Below are 20,808 nucleotides of genomic sequence, written 5' to 3'. Positions count from 1 at the left end.
AATCAATCCGTATCTAGGCACTATGACTTAATGCATGATAGGGATCCTTCAGATAAATTGTTTTTGGGCATTGATAAGTACAGGCCCTATTGGCGAGGAAGCTCTCTAGTGCTGGAGATTTCTAAACTAGAGATGGCCTGGATATATAGGTTGAGATCTTATGTCCCCTTTGGCCTCAACGCAGATACTGGTGATGTCAATGCATTTATTAACAACTCTTAGATTTATGTATTAAAGTCTGATAATATTAACTAAGGAGGCCTTTTCGGGGGGGACCTGGATACTGGAGTATAATTAGACAACTAGCTTTTTAGCATATCATATATGGGTCAGTTATTGTGACCGGGGTAATACTTATCAACTTTGGGTAATTATGTTTACTGTATGTGGATTTGGGATTGTACTTTTTAGTCTTAATTTATTTCATTTGTGTACCTTGCTCTGAGCCTCGAGTTGCTTTTGTTTGATAATTCGGTTCAGTTCTATTTTCCTGTATTCATTTTTAAACATTTTGAATATCATATTTTTATTAATTTGGTATTCTGTCAGTAGTATGTATAAAATATTTTTTGATTTTTCCATTAGTTTTTTTCTTGTTTTCTTTCCTTTATGAATTGAGATTTTTTATAATAGTGACATTCTTATTTTCAACCACTAGATGTCACTATGTTAGATTTTGGAGTCTGTGACACCATTGTGCAATAGGCTAACATCTATAACTGGTGGCTATGAGAGAGGATGTCTCTGATGCCGCTATGTCTCTGAGCTTTCTCTTATAATGGCGTAATAGAGGAATATTTTTTTCTACACTTTTTATTTTTCGTTCTGCTTTGATATAAGAATATTTGTAGAGAATGCATCAGCGTGGCGGACGTCCGCAAAAGAGGCTTGGTACATGCCAATGTGGATGTTGGAATAGCGAGTCGCGGCTCAGATCAAAGCTTGTTTTTTTTTACTATTTAAAAGGAAGTGACGCAGCGCGCCACCTGTGCCCCTGGACAATGTCGTCTCTGACGTAACCTATACCCTCGTGTCCTGGGTCTGTTTTGGTTGTGCGCCGGTCGGGACACCAGAGTTAAGGCTTTTATGAAACTTTTAACATGTAAGTGCATTACTTTACTTCTAATAAAATTTTAAAAAGGTTTTATGCCATATGGAGCGTTTTTTGTTTCTAGTACAAAAATCATCCATCCATGTGAGTGAGCGGTGCCCTGTGAATGGGAGAACGATATCGTTGGCAGAAAGACCCAGGCTGGGTATAAGCCAAACCTGTAACGGGGGATCTTCTGGAGCTGGTAAGCAGCAAATCTCACCATTTGGTGTCAACCTCTTCACATGAGGTGACTGATGGCATTTTCTATCATCAGGAATCAAGGTTCATAGTTAGAATCACTGGTGGACTTTAAGAACGCTATACTTTTATAATTGGACTGATTTATAGATTTATTTTATTTAGCACGATTCTAATATCTTTTATATCTTTTATGAATGTTAGACTTGTAGCATAAAACAGCAGGAAACGTATTTAGTGTTTTGGATCCCCCTGTCTGAAGAGCACTGCAAGGCCTAGGGAACATCTGGTGATCTTTGGAAAAACCCAAGCCAATAGAGGACCATTTATGGGAACTATATATCTCCACTTATACCCACCACATTTACCATATCTGAGCGCAGAAGGCAGTTATTACTATTGCCACTTTAAGAACCATGCAGGGAAAGATTCTAAAAAAATAAAATAAAATGACCACTTATTCACAGATTAGGACACTGCCAATAATTAAAGCGGTATTAAACCCAAAAATAAAAATGTATTAAAGTGCAGCTTACTAAATTTTAGATGCTGTAGCTGTATTAGGAAAGGAAATAAATGGTGGTCCATTTAAATATCACAATACTAAAGCATCCCTAATTTGACAATGCAATACAAAACAGTGGATTTGGGACTTCATATGTGGGTCCTGCGTCGATCAGTTATTGGTTACTGGAAGAGATGGCGGGACTCGTGTCGTGTTCCATCCACCATTTCCCTTGCCTCCACTGTGTGGCATATGGGCAGGAGGTGGGGAGGAACCTTCCCACCCACCTTGAGCTTGGTTGAGACTGGCCAAAGTTTCCCCAACCGGGATGCATGGGCGGCTTCCAGGGGAGGCGGGATTCCCACAGCCAGTATTTAAAGAGCCAGTGTATGACAGGTCACCCTGTATTCACACATGCAGTGTGGAATTTTGCCTGCTGTATATACCCAGATAAGGTAACTTGTTCATATTACTATCCACATTGATATTCTTTGTTAAGAGGGGTAGGTTTCCTTCTTATAAGATTTATCTGGAGAATTATTTTTTTATGATTTTATTTATAGAGTCATATGTGTTGGGGCATGAGAATGTCTCTTTTACTACATTAAGATTGGGGGTTATTTACTAAAAGGAAAATCCAATTTGCACTGAAAGTGCACTTGGAAGTAAAGTCGCTGTAGATTTGAGAAAGACATGCAAAGAAAATAAAAAAAAAAGCATTTTAGCTTGCACATGATTGGATGATAAAATCAGCACAGCTTCCACTCATTTCAGATTTAACCCTTAGATTTAGAGCGACTGCACTTCCAAGTGCACTTGCAGTGCAAAGTGGACTTGCCTTTCATAAATAACCCCCATTGTCACCATCTGACATTCTTTGGAGAGATACATGAGTTGAGATATTAAACTCCCCCTTCTCCTTCCATATTTGAGCATGAGTACCCCCCTTGTATACCCTTTGGAGGTAACTATAGAGTGTCAGTGATACACATAGTACCATTCTATCTTCTAAAATTAAAGCAATCTGAGTATTTCTTTTCAAGTATTCATATTTTTCTCTTTGGGATTATCAGCTCTGGCCCGCCTGGGTAAATTTGTACAACACTGTGTGGTAGCCCTCTCATCCCCACCCCCACCCCCCATGGGTCATCCAGAACCCACTTTTCGGAACACAGTACTTTCACCCACTTCATTATGGGTATTTGTAAATGAATGTTTGCGCTAACATCTTCTATACCTTATTTCCTAATGGAGTGATCAATCCTATATAATATTGACCCCTTGCCCATGATTATTGTCTTATATAAATACGGTTATTTATGACATTAATATGAATATCTTGTTTATTTCTAGTTTTCATTATATATTGTGTTATATGTGGATACAAGAAAACATCAAAGAGGTCCTGAAGAAGCGGTGTTTCCACAAAACACGTCAACACCACCTCAACAACCTTGTAGCATTCTATTTAGAATGCTCTGGAGATGACTAGTTGATACTATTGGCTGACCATGCATACATGATATGTAATGTATTATATAATGCATGGGATGAAAATGGTTTCAATGTCATTAATACAACAGTTCCCCACACAGTTCTGTAACCCCCCCCCCCCATTCAGCAATTGTTTGGTAAATTACCCAGCTGAAAGTTAACTCCAAGCAAAGGGGTGGGGGGCAGTGGTGATGCCATTACCCAAATATGGCAATGCCCATATTTGACATGTACATGAATCAGTCGCAAGCACTGACAATTTTGGTGCAACTGCTCACAGAGTTCTAAAGGGTATCTAAGACACCTTTATGAATTCCCCCCAGAATGTTCCTTTTTAACCTGAATATGAACCCATATGATGCAAACCACAGAAAATACAATAATAACATTGCTGACATCTAGTGGTGACAACACAAATAGTTTCAAGATGTACTCTGCCTTCTTGAAAAAATAATGCATTTTTCTTTCCAGTAGATTTTTAAATACAGTAAGGACTAGTAGTATCCTTAAAATGTTATTCGGTTTAGGATTAGAAATTCCAGTGGAAACAAAAATAAAAGCCCTTGAAGACCCCCTGCCACCAGATTCGACCCTACAAAACAAATCAATTTGGCCAAGCTGTAGTAGATGCTTTTACACTAGCTTGGTCTGCTGCAACATCGTGAACTCTATGCTGCATATGCAGCTGCATTTACTTCTGATCTTATATTTGTCTTCTTGCTGTAGAAACTCTCTGATAAAGTAAGGGATGGAGATGGAGGCAGGGACAGCTGTTAAATAACATTCCACTACGTTTGGAATTCAGAACCGAGATGCAGATCTCTCTGCAAATTGAAAGCTAGTGTAATTACATCTACTACAGGTTGTCTACATGTAAATAGTTTACAGGATATGATGCTGTGACAAGGTCTGTAAGAAAAATGTATACGCAATTCATACTTTTGGTTAGGGTGAAGGACTTTACGATTCCCTTTACTTCTTTGTAACATAACTATCTGAGTTATACTGTCTTGTTGGGTTCCAAGCCCCTACTCCATGGATGCAATAATTTCAATACACTGTACTGAAGGTCAAAAAAAGCCTAAAACAGCTTTATGTCACTTAGAATAAATGGCTTTATATTATTAGGCTATACAGTAGCTTAACTACTAGTTCTGCATGTGCAGTTAGCCACTGAGGCATAAATGAATGATTTACATGGGTGTGTCCACTGTCCTGAGATAAGAAATAATCCTATTTTTGGGATATGTGATGTAATAAGACATGTGAAACCATCTGTCATACAAAAAGCTCTACTGGGCTGAAGAGACCTACAGTAATCCAATCTGTCTTCCAAATCCTGCGGAAGATATCGGATATGAATCATATTCTCTATGGAAGCCATGAAGGGAACCTGTACTGAAAAATGGCATCTAGTAATGCAAACTCTTATCTGCCCTTTAACTACTGCAGAAGTGTTATGTATGTTGGCATCATAGCCTAGACTACACCAATGCTCAACTGTGAGCCTAGCAAGGTAAAAGAGCCAAGACTGTGATTTAGAAGGGAAGAATTTCAACCCATTCTTGGAGACATCAGCCCTACAGACTTGCTAGAGGATCATCACCGAGGCTCAAAGTGTGGCAACAGGTTTATAAACCAAAATTAACATGACCCTTATTCGCTAGTGTAGAAAATACAGTAATTACTCACCAGTTATTAGGTTGGCAGGAATCCTGTCAGTAAGAAAATCCACAACAAGGATACGACTAGTAACAAATAACACACCACCTTGTGTGTAAACATCATATCGCTCATTACCACCTACTTCATTGTTGATAATTCGGGGCAATTGACTAACTTCTTCTGCCCTGAGCTGTTCAATAAAATATTCCTAGTTTAAAAAAAAAAAAAAAAAAAAAAAAAAAAAGGGGGAATATATAGTATTATTAAAATGCACAACATAAAAACAAAAACAAAAAAACGCTATGACGCATTTATTGAGCATTTACACTGTGTGGGACAGTCCTGTTAGGTGTTGCATGAAAAAAAAAAAAAAAAAAAAAAAAAATGTAACAATGATGGGATATGCTTCTTTACAGCAGGGGTGTCCAAACCTTTTTACCTCCTTGGGCCACATTGGAAGAAAAAGAATTGTCTTGGGCAACACATAACATACACTAACAATAAGGATAGCTGATGAGCAGAAAAAGTCAAGCAGATCACAAGTTAAAAATCACGAATATTATTATTATTATAAAAGTAAAAGATGACAACATAAAACTTGTGCGACATTTGCCAAATTTTTCTTATAAACGAACGCATTAATATCTGGTGTGATAGATGTAATAGCAATTCTCAAGGTGCTCATCAGATATTTTGGTTCTAATTGTGTCTTTCATGTGCTTCATCCTTGAAAATAGTTGCTCACAAATATAGGTGCTGCTAAAACTGATAACATGAATAAGGAACGATTGTGAAGAGTGGGATATTTTTCTTTGGGAAGATGAAACTTTTTTTTTTTTAAATTAGGTTTTCAATATATAATATGAGCCCAAACATGCCCATGCAGGGGCTACAAATGAAATACAGAATAGTAAACATATTTGGGTGCTAAATATTGCCAAACAATAGAACATGTAAACAAGTGAGTGGGAAGACCAAAAGGGATACCTTGTAAAAAGCAAAAAAAAAAAATAACATTTGTGCTTTCCATCCTAAGGACACCCTAAAGTAAGAGAAGGAGAAGGAAGACGTCAGCTTAGAGACCCCAAGAGTAGCAAAAAGAGAAAAAGGGAAAGAGAAGAAAGAGGGGGGAGGAAGAGGGTAACGGAGGGGAAACAGAGACCAATACTGGCCAGGTTTAACAAAAGGAAAGAAGTACTCAATCCAGAGCTAACAAATTTTGACAGACATGGTGTGGGACTCCTTCATAATGCTAGACATATATTTCATTAATCATTAGAGCCATCAAAGGCCCCTTTATTCCCTGGAATGGAATCATAGGTTTTTTTCCAGGCCTGGGCAATGATTTTCTTTGTCGACAAAAATAAATAGGATGCCAATTTCTGTTGGTGGGCATATAGGCCTGGGATAGAGCAGTGCAGCAAGGCTAATTTAGCATCCTTGTCAAATGAAACAAGGTGCACAGAAGGCCAGAGACTGGGGTCCAAAAGCCCACCAATCGTTGACATGTCCACCAGATGTGTAGGACATCACCACAATACGATTTTGTGTTAGATCGCATTCAGGCATAATGGGCCACCAGTTTGGACACCCCTGGTTTACAGCATTCCACTAGAATCTTTTTTTTTTTTTTTTTTTATTTATATCAGGAAATGGGTCCACACAGACCAACAGAGTACAAACTTTCCACGTAGTTTACAGATAGCGAGGCAATATCTGAAGTACAACATCAATAATCTGCTGGCATTATCGCCAAGAAGAATAAACAGCAGTATGTGGATTCGGGATTTCACGTCATCCTGTGGTCTCACTTCCCAGTTTCTTTTTAACTAACTAGGTATCCCTGTCGATACCACTGCCAGTGTACGGGGGGGGGGGAATAGGTGAAGCATTGGGGAGGGAAGGACAGAGGGGCGAAGAGAAGACAGGGGGGTAAATCGAGTATGGGGTATAAAGGGGGGAGGGAATGTAAGAAGGGGGGGAGCAAGGTGTGCTACCCAATCATGGAGTGCGCATATGACCATACTGAATTACAGATGTGGGGCCCATCCCTATGGCCCCCAGGCTCAGCGGATCTTGGGTGCTGCATACAGTATCACCCGTCTGTGTCCACCCGTCTCAGGGCCTGGCCCTCAGCCGAGTATATGAACGCAGTCCAACCTTGCCAGGTTTTAGTGAAAGTCTCCTCTCTATTTTGCGCTGTGAGGATAAGATCCTTAATTTTCCTAATGTCTTCCACTTTACGCAGCCACAGGTCAATGGTCGGCGGGAGGGGCGATTTCCAATGGAGTGGTATGCAGGCCTTAGCCGCATCAATTAGGTGGCGGATCACCGATTTCTGGTATTTCCTGTCGGGTACGTTGGAGGCATGCAAGAGATAAAGAGCTGGGTCGTCTGTGAGAGGCAGGGAAGTGAATTGTTGAATTGTCTCAAGCACCACTTTCCAAAAGTGTGTGAGTTTCGGGCATGACCAAAAGATATGCAGCAGAGTCCTTTTGTCTGCGAGGCATCGCCAACACAGGTCTGATGTATTCGGGTAGAGCTGATGGAGTAATGAAGGGGTCCTATACCAACGTGAGATAATTTTGTAATTTGTTTCTTGGATCTTGGCACAGATCGAAGATTTGTGGGTAAATCTGAGGATACGCTGTCTCTTGGTGCTGTTGAATTGGCAATCTAACTCTTTCTCCCATTTAAGTAGGCCCAGAGGAATAAAGTCTGCTGAGGGAGAGTTTAGAAAATTATAAGTCAGTGAGAGTGTGTGTGACAGGACACCCGCATCAGTGCAGAGCACCTCCAGGGCAGTGAGCGTCTGAGCGTCTCCCCGGGGGGGGGGGTGGGATCGTAGAGAGGAAAGTGTGAGTTGGAGCGTCCTCAGGAAGTCTAGTCGGAACGGGCCCGCAGGGTCTAGTAACTCCGCCGTCGTTTTCCAGCGCCCCCCTGCACTAAAGTGGGATGCTTGATGTAGTCCCGCCTCCCCCAAGTTCCAAAGACTCCAATCCTAAAGACCTGGAGTAAATAATGGGTTGCCTATGATGGGGTACAGGGGCGAGTTTGGGGAGGAAAGGGGCGTTTGCGAAACTATCCGAGCGCAGACCTTCGTTGAGTTACCAATCAGTGGGTGACGTTTGATCACGCATTCCACTAGAATCTTATAGGAAAACAATTATCTACGACCCGAACACTGAAGCAAGTCATGTGAACTCTGAGATCTCCATTACACTCCCCATTGTGAGGATACAAAGAAAACATTCATATGGGTTTGTAATTTGTTCAATGTACTTGTGTTGTTTCTCAGATGACCATACATGATTCAGTGCTGTGCTGATCATCAGGTAGAATAATAAATGTCACTATTGAGCATTTTTAATAAAAGTGGCTAATACCTCCTCTGCTGTATTAGTATTCAACACTAATACAAGGTTTCCTGGGTCACAGTAAAGCTTCAAAAAGTTCTGCAAGATTCTGTCAATGCCGAGGCCCCGGGCAGTGATGACAAGACCATCTTCATGGAAAAGATCCAGAAAAATTTGATTTTCATGCTCCAGGAGAGGTGCCATTTGCAGTCTCTGATGAGGAAAACAATTTCTGTTAAGCACAAAAGGTCATACAAACACCATGAATATATAATACTGCTGCAGTCTCTGAACCATTGTGGATGCATAATGTGTGGCACTGAGATGTATATGAAGAGATTTGGAAGCAGGCTAAGTCTAAGTCTTTCTGCACACTTGAGCTAAAAAAAAAATAAAAACATTTCTGATGTGCCTAAATGCAGGTGATTTCATCTAAACATGCCTAGGCGTTTTTGTTTTTTTCAATGGCAAGAATAAATTAACCACTTTATACGTTTTACCCCCTTCCTGACCAGGCCATTTTTTGCGATATGGCACTGCATTGCTTTAACTGACAATTGCACAGTCGTGCGACATAGTACTCAAATAAAATTGATGTCCTTTTTTCCCCCCCACAAATAGAGCTTTCTTTTGGTGGCATTTGATCACCTCTGCTGTTTTTATTTTTTGTGCTATAAACAAAAAATAGAAAAATCAGAGAATATAACCACAATTTCTTCATATGAATAACAACACCTAAATGTTACTCCTATGAGATGGACTATCACACATTGAATGTCTTCATGGACTTATGAGTGTTTACTATCAGTACATTGCTATGTGGAAAAGCTTTGGTCAGAAAATGTTCTGTGTAACTAACATATGAACTATTGAAGGATGCACAGTGACACCATCTGCAGCAAGTTTATGTTGTAGGTCTTTGGAGGTGGTCCGTGGGCTGTTTTTAACCGGTTACACCATCCTTCGCCTCTCCAATATTTTATGTGGCCCCAGTGTGCGTGAGCCCTCTTTTACCTTATTTATATCTAAAGCTCTAGATTTGATCTGAATTACCTGCCAAAAGCATGTAAATAAGACAATGAAGGAGCAGCAACACACCAGTAAAGTGATCTCTGAGCTACTACACCTCGTAAGCAAGGTCACAGTGTTGGCCGACAACAAACTGCAAAGAAAAAGAGCCCTGAATGGCTTAAAGCAGTGGTCTCCAATACTGTGGCCACTGGGCAGGATGTGGCTCATTGCTTGCTTTTATCTGGCCTTTGGGGCACTATTCCTCCCACTGAGTCAAGTTACTATTTCTCCCACTGAAACCAATAGTGGGGCAAAGTTCTTTCCCTTGAAGCCAAATAAGAGGCACTATTCGTCCCTCTAATACTACTGCCACTGGGCATAGGCTGGCCCCTGTAAAGTCTGAAGAGTAGTAAACTGGCCCTTTGTTTAATAAGTTTGAAGATCCCTGGCTTAGAGTGTTGACTTTCCCAGTGTTGCTGTTAAAAACAGTTCGATATAAAAAAAAAAAAAAAAAAAAAAATACAATTATATCTGATTAAATATCTTCCTGGTGCTCAACAAGCAACCCTGTAGGAAGAAAATACTATAAAAATAAACCTCATCAGGAGAGTGTGCAGATTAGATTTCAAGCTCTGGCCTATCTTCACTGGATCCCAAATTCAATAAAAGGTAGCCTATTGGGAGTTGCAATACCAAATGTTCCTTGAGCAGGCTATCCTCAACATTCTGAAAAGCAAGAATGATTGTACAGTCCAGTGGAACATGTTCAGCATTTGTGAAGGTTGCTTGGCATACACCTGGAAGACACACACACACACACACACACACTAGAGGAAGCATCATATTGTTGGGTTTGGTTTTTATTCACCGACTGAACACTAGAGCTGCACAATTACCGTAATCGTTAAAAAAATCGTGATCTTGATTCAACCCCCTGATGATCTCTATTGCAGAGTTTGTCGATTCTTTCATATAACAAGTGGAGAGACTTATCTGCTCACTCAGCTGTCAAAAGAAAACATCCGGGCAGTCTAACATGAAATATTTAACATGAAACATTTTAACTAACTCTTCCTATGAAACATTGTAACCAACTGTTCCTTCTTAACAAAAAAAAAACTTAAAGTTAGCACAATTTTTTTGTTTTAATGTGAAAGATGATGTTACACCGCGAGAATTGTGAGAGAATCATAATCTATCTTAACCACTTAAGGACCGCCGTATTGCCATTATACGTGATCAGAATGGCACAGGCAGGCACAATCACGTAGATCTACGTGCCTGCCTTCCAGCGGGTGGGGGGTCCGATCGGACCCCCTCCCGCTGGATACGGCGGTCCGTTTCCCTCCAGCAGCGATCCGTGATGAGGGGATGGCTGTTGGTTTTCGGCCACCCCCTCTGGATCGCTCCTGGCCAATCACGAACTTCCACCCACTGTGTATTGTTTACACAGGAAGGAGGAAGTGATGTCATTCTCCTCGGGGCGGTCTTTTTGACTGGACTACGAGGTGAAGACTAATAGTAAGTGTGCACCAACACTACACTGACATGTAGGTACACACAGGTACACAAACCCCCCCCCATTCCGCCCCCCCTCCCCCCCCCCCCAGTCACAGTGTCACTGATTGCATTGATCATTTCTTTACTGATCAATGCATTCAGTGTCAGTTGTAAAAGTAAAAACTGTCAGGGCAGTTAGTGTTAGGTCCAGGGTAGCCCCCTATCACCCCCCAATAAAGATTTAACCCCCTGATTGCCCCTAGAGTTAACCCTTTCACCCCCTTTTGCCAGTGTCACTAAGCGATAATTTTTCTGATCACTGCAGTAGTGTCGCTAGGTAGCTAGTTATTTTTTTAGGTTCACCGCCAGGTTTTTATATCGCTAGGTACCCCGATATACTACCCAATAATGGTTTTAACATCCTGATTGCCCCTAGTTAACCCTTTCACCCCCTTTTGCCACTGTCACTAAGCGATCATTTTTCTGATCGCTGCATCAGTGTCGCTACTGTCGCTAGGTAGCTAGTTATTTTTTTAGGTTCACCGCCAGGTTTTTATAGCGCTAGGTACCCCGATATACTACCCAATAATGGTTTTAACCCCCTGATTGCCCCTAGTTAACCCTTTCACCAGCGATCACAGTATAAGTGTCACTGGTGACACTGGTTAGCCAGTTAGTTATTTAGGTTCCCCGTCAGGTTTTTATATAGCGCCAGGGACCCCCATATACTACCTAATAAAAATTTGAACCCCCTGATTGCCCCTAGTTAACCCTTTCACCACTGATCACTGTATAAGTGTTACGGGTGACTCTGGTTAGTTTGCTTTTTATAGCATCAGGGCACCCACCATTTATTACCCAATAAAGGTTTAACCCCCTGATCACCCGGCGGGTGATATCAATTAGATTTTAGGGTCAGGGTCTGCGTCGCCCCAGGCAGCGCTAGGTTAGTGCCAGTACCGCTAACACCCACGCGCAAAGCATACACCTCCCGTAGTGGTATAGAATCTGAACAGATCAATATCTGATCTGATCAGATCTATACTAGCGTCCCCAGCAGTTCAGGGTTCCAAAAAAATGCATTGTTAGCGGGATCAGCCCAGATACCTGCTAGCACCTGCGTTTTGCCCCTCTGCCCAGCCCACCCAAGTGCAGTATCGATCGATCACTGTCACTTACAAAACACTAAACACAAAACTGCAGCGATCGCAGAGTCAGGCCTGATCCCTGCGATCGCTAACAGTTTTTTTGGTAGCATTTTATATTTAAATCCGGAAGGCAGTGCTTGGTTTTCGGGGTCCCGTACGTGGCTAGGCTCCCAAAAAGTCCCCCACATGTGGTATCCCCGTACTCGGGAGAAGCAGCAGAATTTATTTTGGGGTGTAATTTGACTTCTGTCCATAGCATGTGTGAGCAATATATCATTTAGTGACAACTTTGTGCAAAAAAAAAAAGTTTGTAATATTCCCGCAACTTTTGGCAAAATATAAAATATTCCATGGACTCAACATGCCTCTCAGTAAATAGCTTGGGGTGTCTACTTTCCAAAATGGGGTCATTTTGGGGGGTTTTGTGCTATTTTGGCATTTTATGGCCTTTGAAACTGTGATAGGTAGTGAGGAGTTAAATCAAAAATTTGCACCCTTAGAAATCCTGAAGGTGGTGATTGGTTTTCGGGGTGCCGTGCGCGACTAGACTCCCAAAAAGTCCCACACATGTGGTATCTCCATACTCGGGAGAAGTAGCGGAATATATTTTGGGGTGCAATTCCACATATAACCATGGCATGTGTGAGCAATATATCATTTAGTGACAACTTTTTGTAAAAAAAATTTTTTTTTTTTTGTCATTATTCAATCCCTTAGGACAAAAAAAATAAATATTCAATGGGCTCAACATACCCATCAGCAATTTCCTTGGGGTGTCTACTTTCCAAAATGGGGTCATTTGGGGGGGGGTTTGTACTGCCCTGCCATTTTAGCACCTCAAGAAATGAGATAGGCAGTCATAAATTAAAAGCTGTGTAAATTCCAGAAAATGTACTCTAGTTTGTAGACGATATAACTTTTGCGCAAACCAAAAAATATACGCTTATTGACATTTTTTTTTACTAAAGACATGTGGCTGAATAAATTTTGCCCTCAATGTATGACTAAAATGTAGTTTATTAGATTTTTCTTATAACAAAAAGAAGAAAATATCTTTTTTTTTCAAAATTTTCGCTCTTTTTCCATTTATATCGCAAAAAAAAAAAAAAAAAACGCAGAGGCAATCAAATACCATCAAAAGAAAGCTCTATTTGTGGGAAGAAAAGGACGCAAATTTCGTTTGGGTGCAATATTGCATGACTGCGCAATTACCAGTTAAAGCAGCGCAGTGCGAAATTGGAAAAAGACCTCTGGTCCTTAAGGTGTTTATTGGTCCGGAGCTGAAGTGGTTAAGCAAAAAAATAGTGAATCTCATTTTATGAATTGCACAGCTGGAATTCACGGACATTACCATAGACTAGGTTTCCTCCTTTCTTTTTTTTTAAATTCCTTTATTCAGTTTTCAATGCAGGACAGATACAGTAAACAGAACAATCACAGATAAACCTGGTCATGCACATCATGACCATAAACATACACTGGAAAGAAGTAAGCATGTTCATAAACAGTCTCACATATAAGAGGTATTTGTAGTCGTTAACCTATGATGACAAACAATACCCTCCTACGTGCTTAGAGTAACAGGCCGAGGGAGGTGTACGTGAACCACGTGACACCCCTCTCGTAAACATCCACAGACCTTCGCCATTGTAACGTCTATATTGACACTATGGGTCCGCAAGACACACCACGGACCTATTCAGGTCAAAGTTGGGTAGGACAGAAAAGATAGACAGAGAAAGAAGAGAAAGAAAGAAGAAAAGAAAAAGGAAAAGAAAGTAAAAAAAAAAAAAAGGGGGAGGGGGGTAGCAAGTATTAGGGGACCCCACGAAAGCCCGTCACTACCTACAGGGCTAGGACAGCACACCCATCTCAGCATGCACTAACAATGTCAGGAGCCTCTAATCGGCCCCCGAGTCGGCAGCAGATACCCTCTCCATTAGGTAGTCCGTTGTACCAGTAAAGTACCTCCATGGTCTCCATTTCTCGCGGAATTTTTCTTCCGTATTGTGGAGAGTGGCAGTCAATTTCTCCATACGGAGGATATAATTAATTTTGGAAAACCACAGGGCCCTAGACGGGGGCCGAGATTGCCTCCACATTGCAGGGATGCATACCCGCGCTGCGTTCAAGAGTTGCATTGTCAAAGTCTGTTTATATTTTCGCACAGGTCTATTCGTCAGATGGAGTAGGCACGCCGCCGGGTCTCCCTGTAAGTCTACCGACGTTAATTTCTTAATTGTCGCCGCCACATCATTCCAGAATGCGCCTAAGGCAGGGCATGACCAGAAGATATGGACCATGGACCCCGTCGCAGCTTGGCATCTCCAACAGTTGTTGGGGATTGAGTTGTGCATCTTGTTCAGGAGATATGGGACCCTATACCAGCGGGAGACTATTTTGTATCCCGACTCCTGAATATAACTAGTAATGGAAGCCTTGTGGGTCAAAAGCAATATCTTCCCTATCTGCTGTGGGGTGAAGCGGGTACCCAGGTCCTTTTCCCACTGGTGAATGTACGCAGGGGGTGATCCCCCATCTATAGAAGCCAGTAGATTATACAGCAAGGAGAGTGAGTGCCGCACAGGTTCCGTCTCATGACACAACGTCTCGAAAGAGGTAAGGCCTCTGGGCACATAGGGGGTCTTTTGGATCGCCAGCAGGAAGTGCCGGAGTTGGTATGCGCTGAACGGGTCGAGTGGTGGCTCTGTAAGTCCCGCTACAGCCTGTAGACTCGGGAGATCCCCGGCAGGCCACGCCCCTCGCAATCGGTGCTTACCTGAATCCACCAGCCGCCGCAACCGTTTGTTGGTGAACCCCGGAGGAAAGTCCGGGTTCCCCACTATCGGGGTCATCGGAAAAGGGAGGGGCGAGATATCGGTGGTACGGAATAACCTCCTCGTCACTGCCAGTGTTGCCCCGATGAGCGGGTGGTCCCGCAGATCCCTAGGTGGGGATGCCAGGAGCCACGGGGAGGTCAAGAGAGGGATGGACGTATCCTCCATCTCCATCTTCACCCACTGTTTCTGTGGACCGTGGCAATGCCAATCCACGACCCTGGTCAACAGAGTCGCCCTGTAATACCTACACAAATCGGGGAGACCCACCCCCCCTTGGTCTTTGGGTCTAGCAAGGGTCTGGAGTTTGGCCCTGGTAGGCTTCCGTGCCCAGACAAATTTCCTAAGGAGGATCTGCAACTGCGCAAAGAATTTCGGAGGAACGCGAATAGGTACAGTCTGGAAAATATATAGGATCCTAGGCAGCGCCGTCATTTTAAAGGCGCTGCAGCGCCCAAACCAGGTTAACGCCAGGGAGTGCCATCCCTCCAGGTCCAACTTCAACCTGTGCAACAGGAGGGTATAATTATGCAGGTACAATTGCGCTGGGTCCGAAGTAACATTGATCCCCAAATATCTAATAGAATCGGCTGCCCAGTGGAATTGGAAAGCTGAGCGAAGACCACGGGTCTCCGCTTCTGGGACAGAGACGTTCAAGACTGCGAACTTGGCGCAATTGACCTTGTAATTCGACAAGGCTCCGTACACGCGGAGTGCTTCCAAAATATTCGGAAGGGAGACATAAGTCATCCGCGTAGGCCGCGAGCTTGTGGTGGGCCGAGGGCTTCCGAAAACCTGTTATGTTTGGATCATTGCGTATATGGCACATGAAGGGTTCTAGTGTCAAAATAAAAATAAGGGGGGACAGGGGGCAACCCTGCCTCGTCCCATTCGTAATTGGAAAAAAGTCAGAGCGCCAATCGTTCACGCGCACAGCCGCCGAGGGTTTGGAATACAACGCCGATATCCAGCCCTGCATGCATGGGCCCAGGCCTATATGTGACAGAGTGGCCCACAAAAAATGTCAGGCCACTCTGTCAAAGGCCTTCTCTGCGTCGGTGGAAAGCAGTAGAAAGGGCCTCCCCCCCCTTCGAGCTGCATGAATCAAGTTGATGACCCGGGTCATATTATCTCGGGCCTCTCGCATGGGGACAAACCCCACTTGATCGAAGTGAATTAAATTCTGGATATGAGGTGCTAGTCGGTTGGCAAGGATCTTAGGGAAAAGCTTCAAATCAACGTTCAGGAGTGCAATTGGGCGGAAGCTCCCACACTGCGACAGGTCCTTGCCTTCCTTGGTGGATCAAGGATATGTATGCCCTAAGCGAGTCCATATGCAGTCCATCGCCCCCCTTCGCAGCATTAAACGCCCGAAGGAAGTGCTGTGCCAGAAGGTCCGTGTAGGTGCGGTAGTACGACAAAGTGAGGCCGTCAGGTCCTGGTGCCTTCCGGGGCTCCATCTGAGCCAATGCCACCTGAAATTCCTCTGCGGAAATGTCCACCTCCAGGGAGTCACGGACCTCCGCAGGAAGGGTCGGCATACCAGAGGCCCCGACGTACCCACCTGCTGTCACCTGTCTAGACGCGATTGCTTCTGCGCTCTCCCCCCGGTGGAGATTATAAAGGTCATGATAATAGTCAAAAAATTCCCTCGCCATGTCCTTAGACGTATTAACCCTAGAGCCCTGTCTAGTAGTAATATAGGGGATAAAGGTGCGCTGTCTCGGTCCCCGAAGGGCTCTCGCCAGCATCGCACTGGGCTTGTTGGAATATTCAAAGAATGAACGTTTCGCCCAAGCCAACCGAGAAACCGTCTTCTGATACAGAAGGCCCCACAGGTTCTCCCTGGCCCGGGCCAGATCCTCCAGGTGAGTCGCCGCTAGAGACCTCTTATGCAGAAGTTCAAGAGAGCGCACCTCCCTGATCAATGCTTCAATTTGCCTATTCCTCTCCCGTTTTTTCCGCGCTCCAATCCGAATCAGCACCCCTCTCACTACACACTTATGTGCCTCCCACACGCTCGAAGGGCTCAAGGCCGGGTCTACGTTCTCCCGAAAGTAACACTTAAGTGTCTCCCCTATCTCTGTCCGAGTGTCGGGGTCCTGCAGCAGGGATTCATTGAGCCGCCAAGTGGGGGGCGAGCGGAAGTCCAAGTCCCAAGCCAGAGTCAAGTGTATTGGGGCGTGGTCCGAGAAAGAAATATGGTCAATCTGGGCAGAGGTCACCATGGAGAGGTCTTTATGTCGGATCTGAAAGCAATCAATCCTGGAGTAAGTATGATGCACCGGGGAGAAGTAAGTATAATCCCTCTCCTCCGGGTGCAGGACCCTCCAGGGATCGATCAAGTTCAGACCATGCAGTTCCGCCCTCAGTTTTTTGAGGCAGGAATAGGTAAGGTGTGACGCCCCCCTGGACACGTCCACCAGTGGTTCCTGAGCGTAGTTGAGATCCCCACCCATCAAGAGTACCCCCTCACTAGCCTCCAGGAGTATAGGGGCCAAGGTTCTCATAAAACCTAAGTGGTTCGAGTTCGGAAAGTAGACATTCAGCATGGTAATAATATCATCCCTAATCTTACCCTTCACCAGTAGGAAACGGCCCTGCGGGTCCACCCGCTGTGCCAACAAGGTCCAGGGTACCGACTTCGCAATCAGGATGCTAACCCCTTTAGATTTCGAGATGGGGGAGGGTGCATGGTACACCGTGGGGGAAGCCTCTGTTACCAAGCTTGGGGACCGCCCGCTGCCTGAAGTGCGTCTCCTGTAAAAACGCTATTTGGGTTAGGGATGCACCGAATGGGTTTTTTGGTGCCGAAACCGATACCGAAAATGAAAAATACACTAGGCCGAAAACCGAAACCGATACCGAAACAGCACCGATACCGAAAATGACTGTTTTTAAAAAATATTTTTATACAGGAGGTGGTCAGAGGCTGGGGACATGGTACAGGAGGTGGTCAGAGGCTGGGGACATGGTACAGGAGGTGGTCAGAGGCTGGGGACATGGTACAGGAGGTGGTCAGAGCCTGGGGACATGGTACAGGAGGTGGTCAGAGGCTGGGGACATGGTACAGGAGGTGGTCAGAGACTGGGGACATGGTACAGGAGATGGTCAGAGACTGGGGACATGGTACAGGAGATGGTCAGAGACTGGGGACATGGTACAGGAGATGGTCAGAGACTGGGGACATGGTACAGGAGATGGTCAGAGACTGGGGACATGGTACAGGAGATGGTCAGAGACTGGGGACATGGTACAGGAGATGGTCAGAGACTGGGGACATGGTACAGGAGATGGTCAGAGACTGGGGACATGGTACAGGAGATGGTCAGAGACTGGGGACATGGTACAGGAGATGGTCAGAGACTGGGGACATGGTACAGGAGATGGTCAGAGACTGGGGACATGGTACAGGAGATGGTCAGAGACTGGGGACATGGTACAGGAGATGGTCAGAGACTGGGGACATGGTACAGGAGATGGTCAGAGACTGGGGACATGGTACAGGGGGTGGTCAGAGACTGGGGACGTGGTACAGGAGATGGTCAGAGACTGGGGACGTGGTACAGGAGGTGGTCAGAGACTGGGGACGTGGTACAGGAGGTGGTCAGAGACTGGGGACGTGGTACAGGAGGTGGTCAGAGACTGGGGACGTGGTACAGGAGGTGGTCAGAGACTGGGGACATGGTACAGGAGGTGGTCAGAGACTGGGGACGTGGTACAGGAGATGGTCAGAGACTGGGGACGTGGTACAGGAGATGGTCAGAGACTGGGGACGTGGTACAGGAGATGGTCAGAGACTGGGGACGTGGTACAGGAGATGGTCAGAGACTGGGGACATGGTACAGGAGATGGTCAGAGACAGGGGACGTGGTACAGGAGATGGTCAGAAATTGCACACATGATACATGACACATGATACAATTGATACAATGCAGCCAGCCAGTCTCCCCTCATAGCAGCCAGTGTCTCCCCTCATAGCAGCCAGTGTCTCCCCTCAAAGCAGCCAGTGTCTCCCCTCATAGCAGCCAGTGTCTCCCCTCATAGCAGCCAGTGTCTCCCCTCATAGCAGCTAACCTGTAAAGAGAAGAGAGAAGAGGAGAGTCGCCTCCGTCGCCTGTTTGATCACAGCAGGGGAACATCACAGCTTTCAGTTCAATAGCTGTGTGTTCCCGGCCGCGCGCCGTCACGTAAGCCCCTCCCCCTTGTCAGGGCACTTTGATAGACAGATCATCCGTCCAATCCTACGGGTGATCTGTCTATCAAAGTGCCCGGACAAGGGGGAGGGGCTGTACGTGACGGCGCACGGCCGGGAACACACAGCTATTGAAATAAAAGCTGTGATGTTCCCGCTCTGTGATCAAACAGGTGGTGGAGACGGCTCTCCTGCACTATTTGGAATGTTATAGCTTTTCATGATGGGCGCACCAGCGGTGGGGGGCGGAGCCCCGCCCCCTACCCTGGCCCCGCCCCATTTTCGGCCGTTTTTCTCTTTCGGCAAATTGCCGAAAAGGGCATTTCGGTGCATCCCTAATTTGGGTGTGGGACTTTTTCAAATCTGACAGGAGCCTGGACCGTTTTTCAGGGGTAGATAAGCCCCGTACATTTAAAGACGTAAATTTGACCCCCTGGGGTAGTCCCCCCATCGTGGACTGCAGCCTGGGCGGCATATTGCCCCAGGCGGACCCGAGGGAAGGAATGTATTGGGGGGGGAAGGAAAGGAGAGAAGAAGAAGGTAAGTAAGAGATAAGAGGAAAGCTGGCACCAAAGAAGTGTGGTGACTTAGGCAACCACACCGGCGCCCTTCTAAATCACAAGGAAAAAATCTTGCGCGCACTAGCGCAACCTATGGGTGGAGTGTGGGAGACTGGCACGGTCTAAAAGTTGGGAGACGTGCGGACCAGTCCAAATCACCGGTTTTAACGAGCACAATGAACATAACAAACCAGAGGCCTATACCCATTCTGGGACAACCCGCAAACCCCGCCCACCCGACCCCGTCACTCATCCTCCCCGCGTCCTGCGCCCGCCCCCACCAATCGCCACCAGCGAGGATGCCGGGGCGCACCCATCCACCCGCCCCGTGGGACTAGGCCCAAATCTAGTACAGCTAAGTCAGGACTAGCAGGAAAAAAAAAAAAAAAAAAAAAAAAAAGACCCCAAAAGCAACTCCAATGTAATCAGCCCCCGGGGAGCAAGAAGTCTCAACCTCCCCCCAGGTGCACCCGGGCGGGCTCCCCCTCATGAACCCCAGTCCTGTGTAACGAATATAATAAGAAAGTCCACTTATCAACATTAGTCCACCAGCTGGGTACTTCAAGGTTCCGGAGAAGCAAAGTCGGCCCTGGGGGCCTGCTGAGATCTGGAGCGGCGGCGTCTCCTGCCATTCCGCTGAGGCCTAGGTGGAAGGGTCAGGGGGTTGTCCGAAAGGGGCAGGCAGTCCAGCCAGTTGGGGACAGGGGATGCAGGCACCCCCAGAAACGAGAACAGGTCCAAGAGTTGGTCAGGCCATCTCAGAGCAAAAGAGTCGCTTCCCTTAATGACGATCAGGTGAAAGGGGTGCCCCCATCTGTAGGTAGCCCCTATCCCCCGAATGGAGTCCAACAAAGGGTGCAGCACCCCCCGCATCTTCAATGTAAGACGAGACAGGTCTGGGAGCACCTGCACAGTGGCACCATTGAAGTCCATCTGGCCTTTAGCCCAGGCCTGACGCATGATCTGCTCTTTAACAGAATAAAAATGGACCCTGGCTAGAACATCCCTTGGGGCAGCAGGGTCCCCACCTCTAGGGCCTTGAGCGCGATGGACCCGGTCCAGCTCCAATTCCTCCGCCGGGGGCATGTCACGGTAAGCATTTAAGATGGCCGTCACTGTGGATTTCAGGTCACTGCCCGTAGTCGCCTCGGGGAGACCACGGATCCTCACATTATTCCGTCGGCTACGGTTTTGCCCATCGTCCACGGACAACTGCAGCGAGATCAGGCGGCGAGCATGGGACCCT

At 45.5% G+C, this 20,808-nt stretch overlaps 1 protein-coding gene across 4 annotated transcripts in view; it reads right to left on the bottom strand.

The window, feature by feature from the left end:
* Window positions 1-20,808, bottom strand: part of ERCC4 (ERCC excision repair 4, endonuclease catalytic subunit) — a 75,934-nt gene that overhangs the window by 51,309 nt on the left and 3,817 nt on the right. For all 4 annotated transcript variants that reach the window (XM_077448967.1, XM_077448964.1, XM_077448966.1 and 1 more), the window contains 2 exons: window positions 8,342-8,524; window positions 4,983-5,163 (listed from right to left, as the gene is read on the bottom strand). In XM_077448967.1, the coding sequence (XP_077305093.1) occupies window positions 4,983-5,163; window positions 8,342-8,515 (355 nt within the window). In that variant the 5' untranslated portion in view covers window positions 8,516-8,524. The remainder of the gene's footprint in view (window positions 1-4,982; window positions 5,164-8,341; window positions 8,525-20,808) is intronic.

The sequence above is a fragment of the Lithobates pipiens genome, unplaced genomic scaffold (genome assembly GCF_037356315.1).
Source record: "Lithobates pipiens isolate NorthernLeopardFrog02 unplaced genomic scaffold, aLitPip1_a1.2 Scaffold_22, whole genome shotgun sequence".
NCBI classification, from domain to species: domain Eukaryota; kingdom Metazoa; phylum Chordata; class Amphibia; order Anura; family Ranidae; genus Lithobates; species Lithobates pipiens.
The sequence above is the reverse complement of the archived record's forward strand: the minus strand, read 5'-3'. Positions and strand labels throughout refer to the sequence as shown.